Source organism: Epinephelus lanceolatus, chromosome 1 (genome assembly GCF_041903045.1).
Source record: "Epinephelus lanceolatus isolate andai-2023 chromosome 1, ASM4190304v1, whole genome shotgun sequence".
NCBI classification, from domain to species: Eukaryota; Metazoa; Chordata; class Actinopteri; order Perciformes; family Serranidae; genus Epinephelus; species Epinephelus lanceolatus.
This window is the reverse complement of record NC_135734.1, coordinates 26561903-26579852: the sequence shown is the minus strand read 5'-3', so window position 1 is coordinate 26579852 and position 17950 is coordinate 26561903. Positions and strand designations below refer to the sequence as shown.

The window sequence follows — 17950 nt, the reverse complement described above, 5'->3', positions numbered from 1 at the left end:
CAGTGTTAAGCTGCTGCGGAACAACTAGGATTTCTGCTCCAGCTGCAGAGTTTCACTGAACTGTCTGCACATTATCAGCCATACAGTAACTTTGCCTCAATAAAACAGTGTAAACAGTAAATTTGTTTTATTAAAGACATTAATTAGATGAATTTCCCTATGGGGACAATAACGTATATCGTATCGCATCGTACCACATCATATCATATCATATCATATTGTAATTACCTGATAAGAATAAGAAAACAAGATCCTGAGAAGGCATTCAAAGCTGGATTTTGGTGCTTGACAGTTTCTGTTATTCTGCTGTGAACACATTTTTTCTGTATCACAAAGCTATTAAGATTTCACCTTTTGCTTCTGTTTATTTGTCAGGCAGAAACACATAGTTTTCATCAGCAGACACTGTGAAGAGGTCATACACATTGCCAGGTAAGTCATCATACTGTGGGCTGATACTGGCAGCCAACACTGCAGGAGCTCTGAGCAAGGGTAGGATGATGTATTTGTCAATATGGTGGTTTAATGGACTGCATACATCATCAGGACAGACTGGATGACCGCATCAACAGTGGCAACATTTCCTTTAAGTGGTGTATTTAGTCACTTGTACTGCATGAATGTGACCAGTGTAACAAAACTGAGGGTGTCAGAGACGATCCCATGTTGTTTTATTTCAAAATTAAGGTCATAATGCCATTTTAGTGTGTTTTTATGTGTTATGCATTTATGTTTAAGACAGTGTGAATGTTAAAGGAACAGTTTACCCCAAAATCATTAATACTTAATCTTCCTCTAACCTGTAGTGCTGTCAGTAAATCTAGATTGTTTTGGTGTCAGTTGTCGAGTGTTGGAGATATCGGCTGCCTTCTCTCCAATATAATGGAACAAGATGGCGCTTGGCTCGTGGTGCTCAAAGCACCAAAACCAGTACTTTAAAAGTTGAACTGCAATGTGTTTTTCCAGAAATCATGATCCAGTTACTACAGATAATCCACAGACCTTGTTGTGAGCATTTTCATGTAGGAACTATTTTCTCTCTACCGAACAACACCCACCGGCTGTATCACCGCGCAGAAGGAAGCGTGCATCTACTCATGAACAAGAGGCTCGTGCTTGTGACAGCACAAGAAGTGAATATTACTAGCGTTCTCCTCAGCTGAGCTGTAACGTCAGCTAACTCAGCGGTGCTAGCAATAGATGTACGATAGATGTAATAGATGTACGATGATACAGTTGGTGGATGTAGTTTAAGGCTGTGTATTGACAAGAATCTGGCAATGCAATATGTATCACGATACAGGGGTTGCGATTTATTGCGATATATTTCAATACTCTAAGTAAGGCAATTTATTGCAAGTTTTTAAAAGGAAATTTTGGGAAATACAGTATCACAAAACATTATATTTTGATATTTGCTTACGCCCTTAGTGTATTTCTGTAGACAGAAAATAGTTTCTACATTAAACTGCTCGCAAAAAGGTCTGTTGGTTATCTTGAGCAACCGGCTCTTGATTTCTGAGTTTTTCAAATGTATTTTTTGGCACTTTGAGCACCACAAGCCAGGGGTCATGTAGTTCCATTATATTCAACAGAGGGCAGACATCTCTATGGCCAAAATCTCTAACATTCGGCAACTCACACCAAGACAATCTAAATGAATAAGTAGCGCTACAGGTAAGAGGAAAAATATGTAGTCTTGATTTCTGGGATTGAACTGTCCCTTTAAGTCATCAGGACTCTAATCCACAACCCTTTACAAACAGGTCACATCACAAAAGAGACACTGAAAAAAAGTCCTGTTTTTATTGTTGTGAGGTCAGAACATGACAGTGTGCTGCTGTTTTGTTGACAACACTGAAATGAAAAGCTGAACAATAAATAAACGCTGTAAGCTTTTCAGTAAATACTGTAGTTAAGGTGTAATGTTGCCAGCATACAACTCAAAAAATACATAGACCCTTTTCCTTCCTAGTTCTCATAAAATACTGGAAATAACAGGGCTTCATTTCTGTAAACAAACATACAGTGGAAGATAAATAACAGGACTTACATAAGACTTACATAATAAATATGTTTAAATAGAAAATAAATACACTGCCTGGCCAAAAAAAAAGTCACCACCAAAAAAAAAGGTCATACACTCTAATATTTCGTTGGACCGCCTTTAGCTTTGATTACGGCACACATTCGCTGTGGCATTGTTTCGATAAGCTTCTGCAATGTCACAAGATTTATTTCCATCCAGTGTTGCATTAATTTTTCACCAAGATCTTGCATTGATGATGGTAGAGTCTGACCGCTGCGCAAAGCCTTCTCCAGCACATCCCAAAGATTCTCAATGGGGTTAAGGTCTGGACTCTGTGGTGGCCAATCCATGTGTGAAAATGATGTCTCATGCTCCCTGAACCAGTCTTTCACAATTTGAGCCCGATGAATCCTGGCATTGTCATCTTGGAATATGCCCGTGCCATCAGGGAAGAAAAAATCCATTGATGGAATAACCTGGTCATTCAGTATATTCAGGTAGTCAGCTGACCTCATTCTTTGAGCACATACTGTTGCTGAACCTAGACCTGACCAACTGCAGCAACCCCAGATCATAACACTGCCCCCACAGGCTTGTACAGTAGGCACTAGGCATGATGGGTGCATCACTTCATCTGCCTCTCTTCTTACCCTGATGCGCCCATCACTCTGGAACAGGGTAAATCTGGACTCATCAGACCACATGACCTTCTTCCATTGCTCCAGAGTCCAATCTTTATGCTCCCTAGCAAATTGAAGCCTTTTTTTCCGGTTAGCCTCACTGATTAGTGGTTTTCTTAAGGCTACACAGCTGTTCAGTCCCAATTCCTTGAGTTCCCTTCGCACTGTTCGTGTGGAAATGCTCTTACTTTCACTATTAAACATAGCCCTGAGTTCTACTGTTGTTTTTCTTAGATTTGATCTCACCAAACGTTTAAGTGATCGCCGATCACGATCATTGAGGATTTTTTTTTCCGGCCACATTTCTTCCTCGAAGACGATGGGTCCCCACTATCCTTCCAGTTTTTAATAATGCGTTGGACAGTTCTTAACCCAATTTTAGTAGTTTCTGCAATCTCCTTAGATGTTTTCTCTGCTTGATGCATGCCAATGATTTGACCCTTCTCAAACAGACTAACATCTTTTCCACGACCACGGGATGTGTCTTTCGACATGGTTGTTTAGGAAATGAGAAGCAACTCATTGCACCAGTTGGGGTTAAATAACTTGTTGCCAGCTGAAAGATAATCGCCCATGCAGTAATTATCCAATAGGACGCTCGTACTTATTTGCTTAGTTAAATCCAGGTGGCGACTTTTTTTTTGGCCAGGCAGTGTACATCTCAGTAAGATTACATTGGCACAGGACATGTAATAAATGCCTCTCATGAAATATGATTCAAGGCTTTCTTCTGAGAAATCCAAACACTTAATTACGGAGCACTGACACTCAGATAAAACGGATGTGCGGCACGTGTTTCGCTGATGAATTTAAATGAGCAGAAAGCAAAGAGGCAGCAGAATGAACTCCTGCTCCGATGATTCAAATCTCACTTTAACACCTGGCTCCCTCACTTAACAGCCATTACTTTTGTCGTACTGTCAACTGTTGTTGTTTTTATAATGGTGTGTTTTATTATGGCACGATGTGATCTCAATAAAAGATCCACTTACATGAAATGTGTTTCATATTTCTCTCCCTCCCACAAAACATGACTGCTAGTGATGCTACATCAGATAAACAAACATCATCGTCCATTTAAGTCACCGCACAGACGATACAAATGTCCCCTGGGGCGCTCAAACACCCTGTTTTTCAGGGTGTTTGAGCGCCCCAGGGGAGCTGAGCCCAACACACACACCAAGTTAAACCCAATGAATCTAATGTTTGCAATACTGTTTTGACTTTTTGCTAAACTTCTCATGTGCAACCACAAATAACTTCACAGCAATATACTTCTGAGAAAGTCCCACATGTAACCACATCAACACAGTTAGCAAACAGGCAATACAAAATCACAAAAAGTTAGTTGGTTATATACAAAATGTAATTGAATACTACCATAATAATGTATTACTGTCCTAAAACTGCTACCTTATCTAAAGAACATGACGATTCCTTTGAGTCTTGCTTGTGTTAATGCAGCTGTGATATTGCAATATTGATATGCATTTATTTGTCCTTCATTTTACAAAAATTATTTCATTAGCATTTTTTCTGGACTGTCCCGAGATGCATTTTGTTCCTTTGGATCAAATGAGTGCAGAGTATATTCTCTAATGTTTGTATGTGAGGTTAAAAGACATCAAGCCATGAATCACAGAAAAGTATGTGGTTTCTCAAACAATACAAATAGACTGAGGTGGAAACTGCTACAATGACTTTATAACCACAATTGTATTTTCTTGTTCTCAACAAATCACAAAATGACCTTAAATGTAGAGGGGGTAGACAAAATAATGGAGACACCATCAATTCGCAACCTAGTAACAACGCTACAAAACTCGGTCTCGATGAGGATAGAGGATAGAACCAGCAGGTGATTGGCTTAGCTTCCTGCGAGGGGTAGGGGTGTCCCAATTCCTTTTTGCATGTATGGGTAGAGGACATAACAAGGGGTAGTGGGTATGAAACTAGCCCGTCAGAGTGAGGGATTTCAGATGCTGACTTGCCAGCGAAGGGTAGATGTCGCCATGGCTACCACTGATGAAGAGACGGGGAAAAAAGTTCATACACAGCCGTCGTCAGGTTACTTGTTAGCTAGCTAGCTAGCTAGCTCGCACTATCTGGTGTCTGTCATCTGTCCTGTTCTGCAGAATTGTCAGATTTTTCACATTACGATAACTTGCCAGCTAGTATAACCATGCTGCCTCATAATGTTAGCTGGTTAGCTAGCTATCTAGCTAGCAGAAGTCCCCTGTCGTCTGTCGTTCATCAAACGAAGCATGATGAATAATGCAGACGCAATTGGTAGGATTAAGTCAACTGGAGACTCCATTGTAGATGCCGGTTGGAAATGTAGATGGCTCGCAGCTTCCTGTTTAAAATAGTTACGTATGTGTGAACGTAACCAACGCAGTGACGTAGTGAGTGCTGTCCCAATTCCTAGGGAAAGACTTCCCCTGCCCCTACCCCTCGTTGCTTCATTTCGAGGGCCAAGGGGTAGTGGGCAAGGGGTAGGGGTAGCGCCAATGGCTAAGGGGTAATAGACAAGGGAGGGTATTAGGATTGGGCCTAAATCTTGCCAACACCGCGAGGACGCCAGAGACGCCAGGAAGTAACTACATCCAGCCAGAAAATAGTCCATAAAAACCCATGGATGTATTGAGGCCTTTTCCACATACACGGATATTTGAACTTGTTTCTATGAGTTTTGACCTTTTGTCTACACAAAATAGTGTTTTAGGTCTAAAAACTGACTTTGTGTAAAACTGCTTCCAGGATGAGGATTTCAAAAACATTTCAGTGTTGACATGTAGACAGGCAAAACTGAGTTTAGGGCTCGTAACATTAGAGTGTGTGCCGTTTTCTCCTTTACACACATGCTCACACATGAGCATTTTGTGCAGTGGCAGACATGACAGAAATAGTGCTGGTTCACATCTTGCTAACAGGGCTTTTAACACGCTAACACATAAATGCACAGTTGGTCTTCCACTATACAGAGGAGCAGAGGTGTCAGAAAGTGCTATAGGGGTCACGGCTCCAGAGAGCCTTCCAGTAATAGCTTTTATTCAGGCTTCTGTTTGGCCAATATCTTTCTTCTACCTCTCTACATGGCTTCCGGGGTTAGGGTTATATTTGTTTGTTTGGCATTTTATTGATGGCGCCTCAATTGCCTTTTGTGTTTGCATTTGGATGAAGATTTTATTTTAACAGAGCTTGTTTGAACAGGATTTTTTTTAAGAATAAAGGAGGGAGAGAGAGAGAGAGAAAAAAAATCAATTTCCGAGATACCCATGAACATGTGGCCTGGGCCTATGAGAGTTGGATACATTATTGGAGGTGTGCCCCAATGATTCCTATGAAAGTTGCCGAGTGATGCATGATGCCAAGGTAGGTGCGGAGGTATAAAAGTACTCTGGTCCTCTGCACTGTTGAGCCCATAGAGCAATCGCACTAAAGACTTTCGTGAGCTTCCACTTTAGCGCTCAGCTGAATGGGGATAAAATGATTTTATCGTGCAGCTCCTCTAGACTTTCAAAATGTTATCAAACTGAATGAATCAAATTCTGATGGTGAAACGAATCTTATCGAGGGTGTTGTGACAGTCAAATAAATGGAGCCACTAATTTACAGGCATGTCTTTTACAATGTAACTCTATGGGAAATAGTCACTTTGGGCCCAGTGGCATCACATGACGGACCAGGAAGTCGTAATTTCATTGTTTGGCCACTACAAGAATGAGCTTCAAAGCCTGGAGCACTTCCTGGGGGCGTAGCATCTAGTTGAGTCAACATTTCTCACACTATATTGTCAGGTGTCCCTGTTATTTTGTCTACCCCCTCTGTCTCTCAGGTTGATTTTACATCACACATCACAAATTCTGATCCCCCTGACTGTTAACATATCCGACCCTCAGTGCCTCCTGCTGCGCCTTGATCAGACCCAGGCGTGGACACTGCTCGCCCAGTCCGACAGCTGCCCTCTGTACCAGGCGCGTGTGATCGGCTGAATGAGGAGCAGGAGTCGAAACCTTCGGAGCAGCCCGCAGAAGACGGCGGCTGCCACAACCACGAGTGGGGACATCATCACGAAGCCCAGGATGATGAGGGCGGAGCAGCTGTTGTCGTCAAGGTAACGGCAGATGGCAGAGGGGGCGTCAAGGACCTACGAGGACAAAGGCAGAGGGAGACCATAAAAGTAGACAGGAGGGCTCCGGAGGACATGATGAACATTTTGGCATCAGGAGGAGCTGCTCCTCCACTGTCACAGAGGAAATAGGTGGGATTTGTTATCCGTGTGTGTGTGTGTGTGTGTGTGTGTGTGTGTGTGTGTGTTAGCATATGCTCAAGGTGCAGAAGTGGGACAGTGTGTGTAGTGGACTGTGACAGAGTTTCTCCCAGCCTCCCTCTACAGTTCCGATAAGCAGCGGCTCAGTAGCTGTCAATAACCCTCTGAGCTGTCAATCACCTTGTGAGGGCAGGAGGCGAGAGGGAGGAGTTAGACCAGAGAGAAGAGCGATGGAAACTATAGAAAGATGTAACACTGGCAGCTGCAAAGAGTGCACAATGACATCCTCACAAAAGCATACACCAAAGTTACACACAGACACATGAATTACACTCACATATATTCTCTGTCAAACATACTCAGAACGATTTGGTTACATCCGAGGCTTTTTCTAAACGATTTCCTATTGTAAGCATTTTCAAAACGAGCTTCACCCCCGACAAATGCACCCTAGCAACAGCAGTGTTAAACACTTACGAGCACACGCACACACGCAGACACAGAGACACACCTCAGTCAAGTGCACACTGTGCTTTCAGCGAGTACATTTTCGTCCTCAGCGTGCTGTCAGTGTGTCTGTGCACAGCTGGCGCTGGCACCAAATCAGACAGCCTTGTCTGCTCAGTGGGGCTCTCTCCCCGTGCTCAGTCTGTCACCACAATGGGGAGAGCTCTCTGACTGACATTGTCTGTAATTGTTTGCTCTGAACTGACATTTGCTCTGGCCTAATCACGATTATTGTCTTGTTGCAGGAGCACATTTTGCATGTTCTTAATTTGCCTGCTCCGTCGTACGGCTGCAGCTTCAGAAACTGAAAAAAAACAGCTGTATCGAGGGTGAGGATGTGATGTTATGACTTGTCCGGTGAGCCGAGCCAAGCAGACTTTTACAGCATGATGCCTAGACTCATCATATTTTACTGATGATCTGTCTGCCCCTCATGTGACTCACCAAAAAATGAGTCGCACCCATAAAACACTGTCTGACATGCCCAAACATTCAAGTTAATCATTATCTTTTTGGACAAGCTTCTTGTTGATGATAAAGAACCAATGAGTATAAATGTGAAAAAAATAATCTTGAATACCTCTGAAGAGAAGGCGTCAAGTAAAGAGGTATAACCTTTGCTGCCAAAAAGACTTTCCCTTAAGGCTGTGATTGTTTCCCTCTACGACTCCAAGTGTCTTAATGAGGAATAACCCTCCCACTCTCTGTACGGCGTGGGCTTACTTGCCTAAACTTCAAAGTCAAAAGAGGCTGAGTGCAGATTCCTTATTATGAATGATTTGTAAACTTACTCTCAGGTTGGCACAGAGTGCTATCATGTATGAGCAGCACTAAATATTTTTAAGCCACTTGGGGGCAGCAGAAACGAGCTGTAAACACAGCACTGGCATAGCGTCACATTTTAAAGGGAGACACCACCCAAATTAAGGTTTCCAATATTTTATTTCCATGGCTGAGGAAAGTTCAATCGACATTTGTGAACATGTGCTACTCTCTCTCAAAACTAGAAACCAGGGAGTCTCAAACTTGCGATATCATCAAGCCCTGATACACCAAGCCAAGGGTAGGCCATTGGTCAATATTGGGTCATCAAAGAGCATCTGTTGCTCTAGTTTTTGCGGTGTGTCATGCACCGTTAGCACTAGTCGGCCCTTGTCTGCTTTTTTTCGGCAGATTCATCATGTTGAATCTGTGTCGCAGAAGCTTGAACCTGTCGGTGTATGAAATCACTCTGATTGTCAGTTCAGCTCAGCCCACAGGAAGTGAAACGGAAGTGAGGAAAGCAAACAAATGACTAATCACAAGAGGGCTGTGCTGTTGTTTGCTGGCGCACAGTAAATATGGTTTGTTCTTTCAACTTCAGGTTGGGTTGTTAATGTCCTAACTGGCTAACTAGCATCTTGAATCCATCCTGTGGTTCTTCTGCCTCCCTTTTTGGATGACGAATACAGACTGCCGCCACCTGCTGGCATAGAGAGTTATTTCATCTCACATGGGTGCAAAAGGTAAGTGCTTGTTGGTCGTTGGCTGCAGTCTTTGCGGAGTGTTCAAGTGCAACTTTTTGGCTGAAACACAGGCAACGTGAGGCCATGCAACAGTTGGCCTTTATCGTCAACAGTTCATGGATGTCTGTTTGGTGTGTCTGGGCCTTAAAGTCTGGAGCTGCTCCACAGACAAGGAATGGGAGTCATATTTTTCACTTGGACTGCACTTGTATAGTGGTTTTCCAGTCTTCCCACCACTTAAAGTGCTTTTACGCTACATGTCACAATCACCCATTCATACACACACTCACCCACTGGTGCCACCTGCTACTCAGAAACCAAACACACACTCAGGCACCGATGGGACACCCATCAGGAGCGATTTGGGGTTCAGTTTCTTGCCCAAGGATACAACACGCTCACAGCTGCCCCATACTGTCGATTCACAGAATGTTTGTTTTCTTTTTTACAGCCAAATGAGCTTTATTCTGTTGTAGTGTTCTCAGCTGTGAAACAGACAGTGCACCCATAGTCAGAGCATTCCCCTGGGTGCTGTGTGTGTCATCTAGAACATCTTCCACAAATCATTGTCTATGGAGCAGCTCCAGACTTTACACCCTGTCACATCACAAATTTGAGTTTAAGCTCTCTAGGTTTTGGATTTGAGAGAGAGCTGTTCATGTTAACTAACATTTTTGGACTGACTTAGACCACAGAAATAATGTCTGAATTTTAGCATATTGGCATAGTTCGACTTTAAGTTGACATGTCGTACTTGTTGGTAAACTTCGTCCAGCATTTAAAGAGCAACATTCATTTGCACCAGTGTTTGTGTCCATATGATGAATGTCCCATATTCACTCAGCTCCTGAGAAAAACAGCTGCGTCTTCAGCTGATAAATGCCCCACTACGTTCACCAGCCCACTAACCGTGTCTGTCACACGGTGCTTTTTCTTATTCTGAAAACAGCTGTTTGCTGTGGCTGGAAACACCAGGCTGATGATAATTATCTGTGGGTCTGTCACTATGAGTGACATCTTTCACACTGCATAGTCATTTGATCTATTGTTATTATAAAAACACAGACTATAGCAGCTTTAATAATCCGCGACAGCTGCATAAAAGTTCCCGCTTTCCAGGAACTGGGAGGAAACATTTCATGCAACAGCGGGGATGGAAACTGAGGGGAACTTACAGACAATGATAATCAGTTCAAGGTTTGTTAGCTGACAGCAAAGAGTGACAGGAATCATGAGGGTGTCGTGCACCAAAGGTTCCCTCTATGATTCAGATTGGAGCGTAAGCAATTTCAAGCAATGAGCTTTACGACTTGTCACCAGGACGCCCCAGTTACAAGTGTTTCTTTTGTGCATTTTTGCCTTTATTTTGACAAAAGAAAGTTGAGGTCGATAGATAGAAAATCAACATGTTTTCACTCCAACCTCATCACATATTCATGTTTGATCATGAACCTTCAATGTCCAGATACAACGTGAAAGGTATCCTGGGTGCGTCGGTTGTTGGTGTTCTGGGACGACAAAGTTCTGCCTGTTACATACATTGTCTTCTTTCAAAATACACTTCCGTTTTCACAGGAAATTTGACGTTTACATACAGTCTCTTTCAAAATAAATGCACTACGTTAGTACAACAATGCGAATTGACATTTGTTTCCTCCAACAACCAACATACGTGGTTGGGTTTAGGAAAAAAGAACAGGGTTTGGCTTTATTATCCTATGGGATGCACCGCTCTCCCAGTTGAAAGACTGTGTTTCTTGGTGTTTCTTAAACTATGACTGCAACTGGCCGCATACCATGCCGATATCAAAGGACTGCTTTTTTCATCAGTGTCTGACGCCACAAGTCACTGCCCAAGCGCTGGATTTCGACGACTTCAGAGTGAGACCGGGTTGATGGAAAACTCGAGGAAAGAGAAAGAGGTGAAATACAACAAAGGTCAAACCTGAAATCAAACCAGCAACGTCGCAATCACATGTTACATGTCTTAGACCAATACCTGGACATTTAAGAAGCTCTTAAAGCCATGTCCAGCATGATGATTAGTCACTTATATGGTTGCTATGGGGAACTGGATCTAAACATGAAGATTATTGTTCAGTAAACATTAGAGGTGGTGGAAAGAATTGATGCAGGATATATCCTGCGAGACAAAACAGCACAGGGAAAATAGGTATTATATTTTAGATTATTAACATTTTTAAATATGCATCTTGTTACAAATACCTGCAGTAGTACAGTCATTCACATACTGTATTCTGTATGTTTGCGTCCTATGAATCAGAACATCTCATAGAGATTAATACAGAAACAGTTGTGTCAGCATGTCCAGTTTGCATACAGAATGTGTTGTGGTTTTACATTCAGTCTACTTGGCAATCGCATTTGCTGCAAAGTAAATGAGTGGATTTTTATGAGACCAAAGAGACAAAAATGACTAATCTTCTGGAACATAATTTGTGCCGAAAATGTAATAAACTGCAAAATATTACATTGCACAACACAAATAACCCAAATCTTTATCCTATTATTTTGGATTGTGAAAATAATGAGCTCTGGGGCCAAGAGGGATTCCTGCCACTAGTAGAGAGTATCCTGTATCTGATGTTAAGTCAGGATCTTATGCCAGTGAATCAGTGTCCAAATCAGCCCAGTATCTTCTGACTAATCATTCAAAGGCAGGATTATCTCAGATGCAACTTTACAACCTAAATTTTTTAGCTCAAGTCCCACCAGTGGGTCAGCAATAACAATAAACTCCTCCTCTCAGCTTAATTGCCACAAACCGAATAAACAACAGAGTTTTATCTCACCCTGGAGTGGCAGAGGAAACCGGCGTACAGCAGCAGCACTGCAGGCAGCAGCACCACGGAGAAGACCACAGCCAGGAGCAGAGCACTGGCTAAGATGACACACAGGTCCCAGAGGATGAGAGCTGCCCCACAGGCCACGCAGCCACACCTGTCCCTGCGGCTGCCCCACGCGCTGCCCCCGCTGTGGGCCACAGGAGGGGGCAGCATCTTCACCCCCTCCCCGACCCAGAACTCCTCCTCTTTCTCCTCCTCGCCTGACCCGCCATCGTCCAAGTCCACGTCCATACCACACATCCTGAGGCGGAGAGAGAGACAAAGAGAGAGGGTGAATTGTTGTGATTCAGACTGCAGGATGGTTACAGGCAACAACTGACCCATCCCTGGACTTGTTAATGTTTAATGAAGTAAAAGAGATGATGCTTGCAAAACATTACTGCACCTTTTTGATAAAATCTGTATTAAAGTCATAGAAAAAGAAGTTCTTTAACATATTTACATTAAATCATTCAGTTTTTTAGCTTTTTATCACATTCATGTTGAATCACACTCGGTCTGTATCTCTTCCAGGCTGCATCCATATATTTTTTTCACATGCTGAATTATAAAAACATTAAAAAAGATAGTGAGGCACAGACTGAGCCCCATCCCCTTTCGCCCGCTCCTTTTTTCCATCCAGGCAGCCAATAACTCATTAGATTATTTAAATAAGGAACCTATAGCGTGCTTTGACTTTACATAGGCCACACACACACACACACACACACACACACACACACACACTTTTGTCTCCCTTCCCATCGCTCCTCTGGTCGATCTCATCCATCAGAGCTTTGTCACTACAGCCAGGACTGTGTGCCAATACATTTTAAAGTGAATCAGTGAATCAGTGAACGACCTACTGATGAGCTGCAGACACACACCAGGAGCCAGGAGCATCACACCGGACAGGACACATGCTTCAGCACACCTCAATCATGACCTGAATACATATTTCGCTTTGCTTTTTTGTTTCTCCTTCACCCTGATCAATAAATTAATATAAATTAGCTGTTTATATTTTACTTTACACTTCAGGTGGCTTACTCTGCTTTTTCTGTCTGGAAAATGTTAAACCCTGATGACACAAGCATATGATAAAGTAGCCCTGTCTATCTTATAATAAAAACAGGTTATGAATGGGAATTTTATTGCCTACCTCCAAGTACAAATCCCGGTAATCCCTCCGGTGTGTTTGAGCTCCTCTCCCGGTGATCCACCCGGACCTCTTAATTTTACAACAAAATAAAACCAACACTTGTGTGTGTGTATGTGTGTGTGTTTGAGCAGCAGCGGAGAGGAGCACCTGTGAGTTGAACCCTGCGCTGTTGCTGTGTGAGGAGCCTCAGTGCGTCTGTGGGAGCGAGCGACTCCGGGGCCGCGCGCACTATCGTTAAGTGCGCGCTCACGCGGTCTCACAACAATTACATCTCCAGCCTAAAGAAAACATATAGTTTTGACTGATATCGCAGTGTTGTTGATTTAAATATGTAAACACAACACACGTGAACGCATCTGTGCAGCTGCAACACGAACATACAGATTAATGTGAAGCAAAATGAAGCATCACAAAGGGGTGGGCTGAGTGTCACACTTCTACGTCACTGCTGTACATTTTCTGGCAACACATAACCCTTTATCATGGGTTTATACATCAGCTGCACATATACTGTGGAGAACAACTTTTGGGTTGCCAGGTTGTGCAGGTTCCTTTACACATGTTAAGAATGACCTATGTTAAAATCAGTATATCAGTTCAGTGAAAAGTTGTTCAGAATTCACGAGTAGAGACTTGATGGGTTGTTTTAACCCCCTGAAATTAATTAGGCCCACTAAGACTTGTGCATTTAATGTAAACCGGATGGCTTGTTTAAAAATAGGCTATTTATTAATGATTTAAGAACATTTATAAATGCATTGTTATCTAACAGAAAGATTATTTTTGGTTGAACAACATTTTTATTACCATAACTGAAACTTGACACCATCTTGTTAATGAAAGAATGTGTATAAAGTCTCCCCTTTGATAATAAGTAAAATAAAGGGGAGATTCTCCATCCAGTTGCATTTTTTTTCTCCCAGTAAAGTATAAGCATATGGTACACGGTAAGATAATTGTTAACTTTTTATTCACCATAGAACCAGTATATTGCTGCAACCCTAGTTACAGTTTACCAGAGGTGTGGACTTGAGTCACATGACTTGGACTTGAGTCAGACTCACCTCACAAATTTGATGACTTTAGACTCGACGTGACTAAATCAAAAAAGTCAACACTTAATTCCCCAGATACACTTTGTCTGAACCAAACTGACAGCATCCAATCAAGCTGCAGGGAAGAACCATGAAGAACAAACACGATGTGACTGAGCAGTAGCTAGAAAGAATTATACCAAAGATAATTTTGTTTGCAGTGGTCAACAAAACACAAATTGCAGTGCACAAAACATGCCACTTGAAAATCACAGAAGACTTCCAGCAAATTTGAAAAGCATTCACAACTTTAGTAAATTTAATACAGTATTGTTTGTTTGTTGACATGGAGATAAATTTGATGAAGAGCACATTATGAGTTGTTGACGACTTGAAACTCAAAGTTAAGGACTTGACTTGGGACTTAAAGGCAAAGACTTAAGACCTGCCTGTGACCTACAAAACAATCTTTCATTCCCTTTATAGAGTATACCATATCACTGCTGTGTCTTCACTCTTTATTTGGTAAGTCCTTAAATATGCAGTAAATGGTTGTAAAAAATCATAAAACACAAACCTGGAGAGCTTAAAAGCAACTTAACAGTTGTTTTTGCTGACCTCCAGTGGTGTAACTTCTGATCTTGCTACATGGATGTAGAAGTGTACTCCAGGGTACACTACACTGTGACATCATAGTTGAGCCTGGTTTGTAGTATGGCACGTTTGTGTGTTTAAAAAAAAACTAAAATAGGCTGTACTAAATTATTATAAAGGCTGGTTGTAGCCTGTTCATGTTGTTAGCTGTTCAATTGAGTGACCTCTGCTGACCTTTACATAAGTAGATTTCAGTTTAGTCAGATAATCAGATAACATCTTAGGAAAATTAGATTACAAGGTACACTTACATTTACAGAGGTCACACATACTGTCAAGAGTGACTCTCACACACATCAAAAGGAGAAAAATACAGTAAAATCTAATTAAGCTGGAGACCATCTTGCAGTGGGATCACTCCAGCCACAATACAGAGATTCTTGTCTTAAACAAATAGGGGCCAGGGGCGTAAAGTGTGGGGGCATATGGGCTGTTCTCTGCTTCCTCCCTCCCTCCTTATATCGCTCTTGCCTGGATCACACCTGTCTAGAACTTCTTGCACAGTTGCGATACTATCACACTGGCAAAATCTGTCCATAGACAGACACATGAACACCTGGCAAATACTCAAAACAGCTTCTGCGGGTGTACTCCTTGCAACTGGTGTCACCTGGAGCACACTTTGCCATGATGACATACAGGCACGAGGTGAAAACGGCACCAGTCGTCACTCAAAACTGTGTCAGAAAATATGTATTCTAAGGAAAGATATGAGGAGTGAGTTGTGGAAGATGGTGAGCATCAAGCACACGTGAACTGACCTCAGTATGAAAGTAAATCAAAGTTTGATAAAGAAGTTAATATGTGACAATAAGCTGTGACATGTTCAGAAATGTCTCTCTGAGTTTCTCCCTCTGCAGTCTGCCTTTCACCGATCTCGGAGCATTGTCAGCTGTGTGGCCCCGAGATAAGCGGATGATCGATTTGTTTTGCAGCACAGACAGACAGTCAACCTTTTGCTGCTCAAATTTAATTACTCAGAACAAGGGAGAAAAGATAAGAGGATACGGGAAAGAGCTGACAAGAAATGGAAGAAAAGATACAGTCTGGACGTGGAGATAGAGATGAGCATATGATTGATGAAGACGAGGAGAGCTGCTGTCGAGAGTCTGCGGGGAAGACGCTGCTGCTCGGTGTGTTTGTTGTCTGCTTCTGAGGAGTTGAAAGGTAAGTCAGGAGGATTACAGTAAACATAACCTTTCAGACTCTACCTGTGACATCTGCTGACACCTGCTGGACTCGCTGTGAACTTTGCAAACTAAGTGAAGCACTGACTTTTTTTGTTTGGCAGTAACTTCAAACAATGTTCCTCAGTAATGTCCTCCAGCCTTCTTTGATGACTAAACTCAGACTCAGACCATGAACTGAACATCCTCCATTTGTGTCCTTTCAGGTGTCATTCTGTCGCTCTCTGTCTGGAGCCACGCATGAGGTCACTCCCCATCCATTTACTGAACAGCATCCTACGGGTTGCCATGGTAATTCATCTTAGTCCATTATCTATCTATCTATCTATCTATCTATCTATCTGATGATATCATATTATTAGATAGAGATAATGAGGTTGTAATTTCAGCAGCTGTATTTGCAGCACAATGACAGCAATTTCATTACCTCCGCTGTAATTGGTTACAACAGAGTAATTATGTGATTATATTAACGTCATTAATGTCCATATTATTTATTATGTATTGTCACTATAATGAGTGACATCATGTACAACTACTGTGTGTAATTTAGCACAATGATATGAGGGAAATAAAAATTTCTTTTGTGGAAAATGCTCCTTTAAACCCAAGAAAATATTCATTTATTATTCACTTCTTATTTTATTTTTTGTTAAATTGTATGCATGTTGTTGATAGATTGATCAGAGTGGAGGACTCCCAATTGGTGGGTCACAGCCCAAAAGTGGGTCCTGGGTCTATTCTGAATGGACTGCAAATGACTTGCAATCATGTCAAGTTTGTAAAAAAAATTACACTTATTTTAAGTACAGTGAATTTCCAGCACATAGCTTTTATATATGTTATTGTTATTATTTTATATTAGCGATGAGCTGAAGTTGACTAATTGAAAATGTATCTATTGAGCAGTGTCTCTATTTTTCTTAAAGTTTGTACCAAATTAGACACATTTTTCCAGAAGACTGTATGGATATTTTTAGGAGGAATGAATCAGACATTACAGACCTGTAAAGTAAAGTGTTACCAAGGTAACTGTTTCATTGTGGGTGCTTTATTATTGTGTTTACTTTATGGCAAAACTTTTAAAAAATCATGTTTTTATATGTCCTTGTTGTAAAAGCTATATCTAAGCCACACTGTAGCGTACTTTTTTCATTCTGACTCAACATACATAAGGATACGTTCACAATTTTCAAGCCTATCCTAAAACATTGCTCACATGCCAATACGTACATTAAAAGACAAATTTGTTGCTGTGACGATTTCTCTCCTTACTGACTGTAGATAGATCCCTTCCTCACATGATAAACAGAAAACTAGCAGTCTGAGTTTGCCAGATTAAGTGGATATCTTCCAAAGTCTTGAGTAAGAAACTCCCTCTTTGTGTTCCCATGTCTCTGCTGCAGCTCAGCAAGTAAACAGTGTCTATGCAAACACAAAGACTGTGACTTGATACTGGCTTTAGCTGACTTTAAAAGGTATTTCTGCACAGCACAAAGACTGCGGATTTCCCCCCCTCTCTTACATTACAGTCGCAGTAAGAAGGGATCATTTCAGTGTGAACAGAAGGAATAATTACAGCAACCAATAACACCTTCATCGTACACATGGGTATGTGAGCATTGTTTTGAGACAGACTTGAAAAAATGTCATCCTTTAAAGGAGACAAATCAAGAATGACATGGATAAACAAGTGATGTGTAAAACTTTCTCTGTGGCTTTTCCATCACAGCATCTTATTAAACTTCCTGGCACTGTGAGATCAGATTCAGGCCAGTGAAGCAGCAAACAGCAGGCTCTGGTCCCATCATGCACCTCTTCTGTGCTCCACTAAGCGGCACCAGCATCTATTAAATGTTTGTCCATGACTGGGGTTTGTTGATCAAAGAAAACAACATCATGTGCCGTGGCCCAAACTCACACAGCAGCCACACGATCATAAAGAACACAACTTTAGTGTTAGAGGCAGAGAGAGGAAGCTGTGGGTGTTTCTTTGGTCCAACACAGAAACACTCTGACAAAAAACAGGAGTGCTAACTGACACTCGTATGAATAAAACAAAAGACAAAAGAG

General features: G+C 41.8%; 1 protein-coding gene across 1 annotated transcript; it reads right to left on the bottom strand.

Moving 5' to 3' along the window:
- Window positions 1-1782: 1782 nt before the first annotated feature.
- tmem88bl (transmembrane protein 88b-like) lies at window positions 1783-13369 on the bottom strand. Its single transcript, XM_033625648.2, has 3 exons — window positions 13003-13369; window positions 11808-12102; window positions 1783-6859 (listed from the first exon to the last, which is right to left on the bottom strand). Exons 2-3 carry the CDS (start codon window positions 12099-12101, stop codon window positions 6632-6634), a joined length of 522 nt encoding a protein of 173 aa, XP_033481539.1. The 5' UTR covers window position 12102; window positions 13003-13369; the 3' UTR covers window positions 1783-6631.
- Window positions 13370-17950: the final 4581 nt, after the last annotated feature.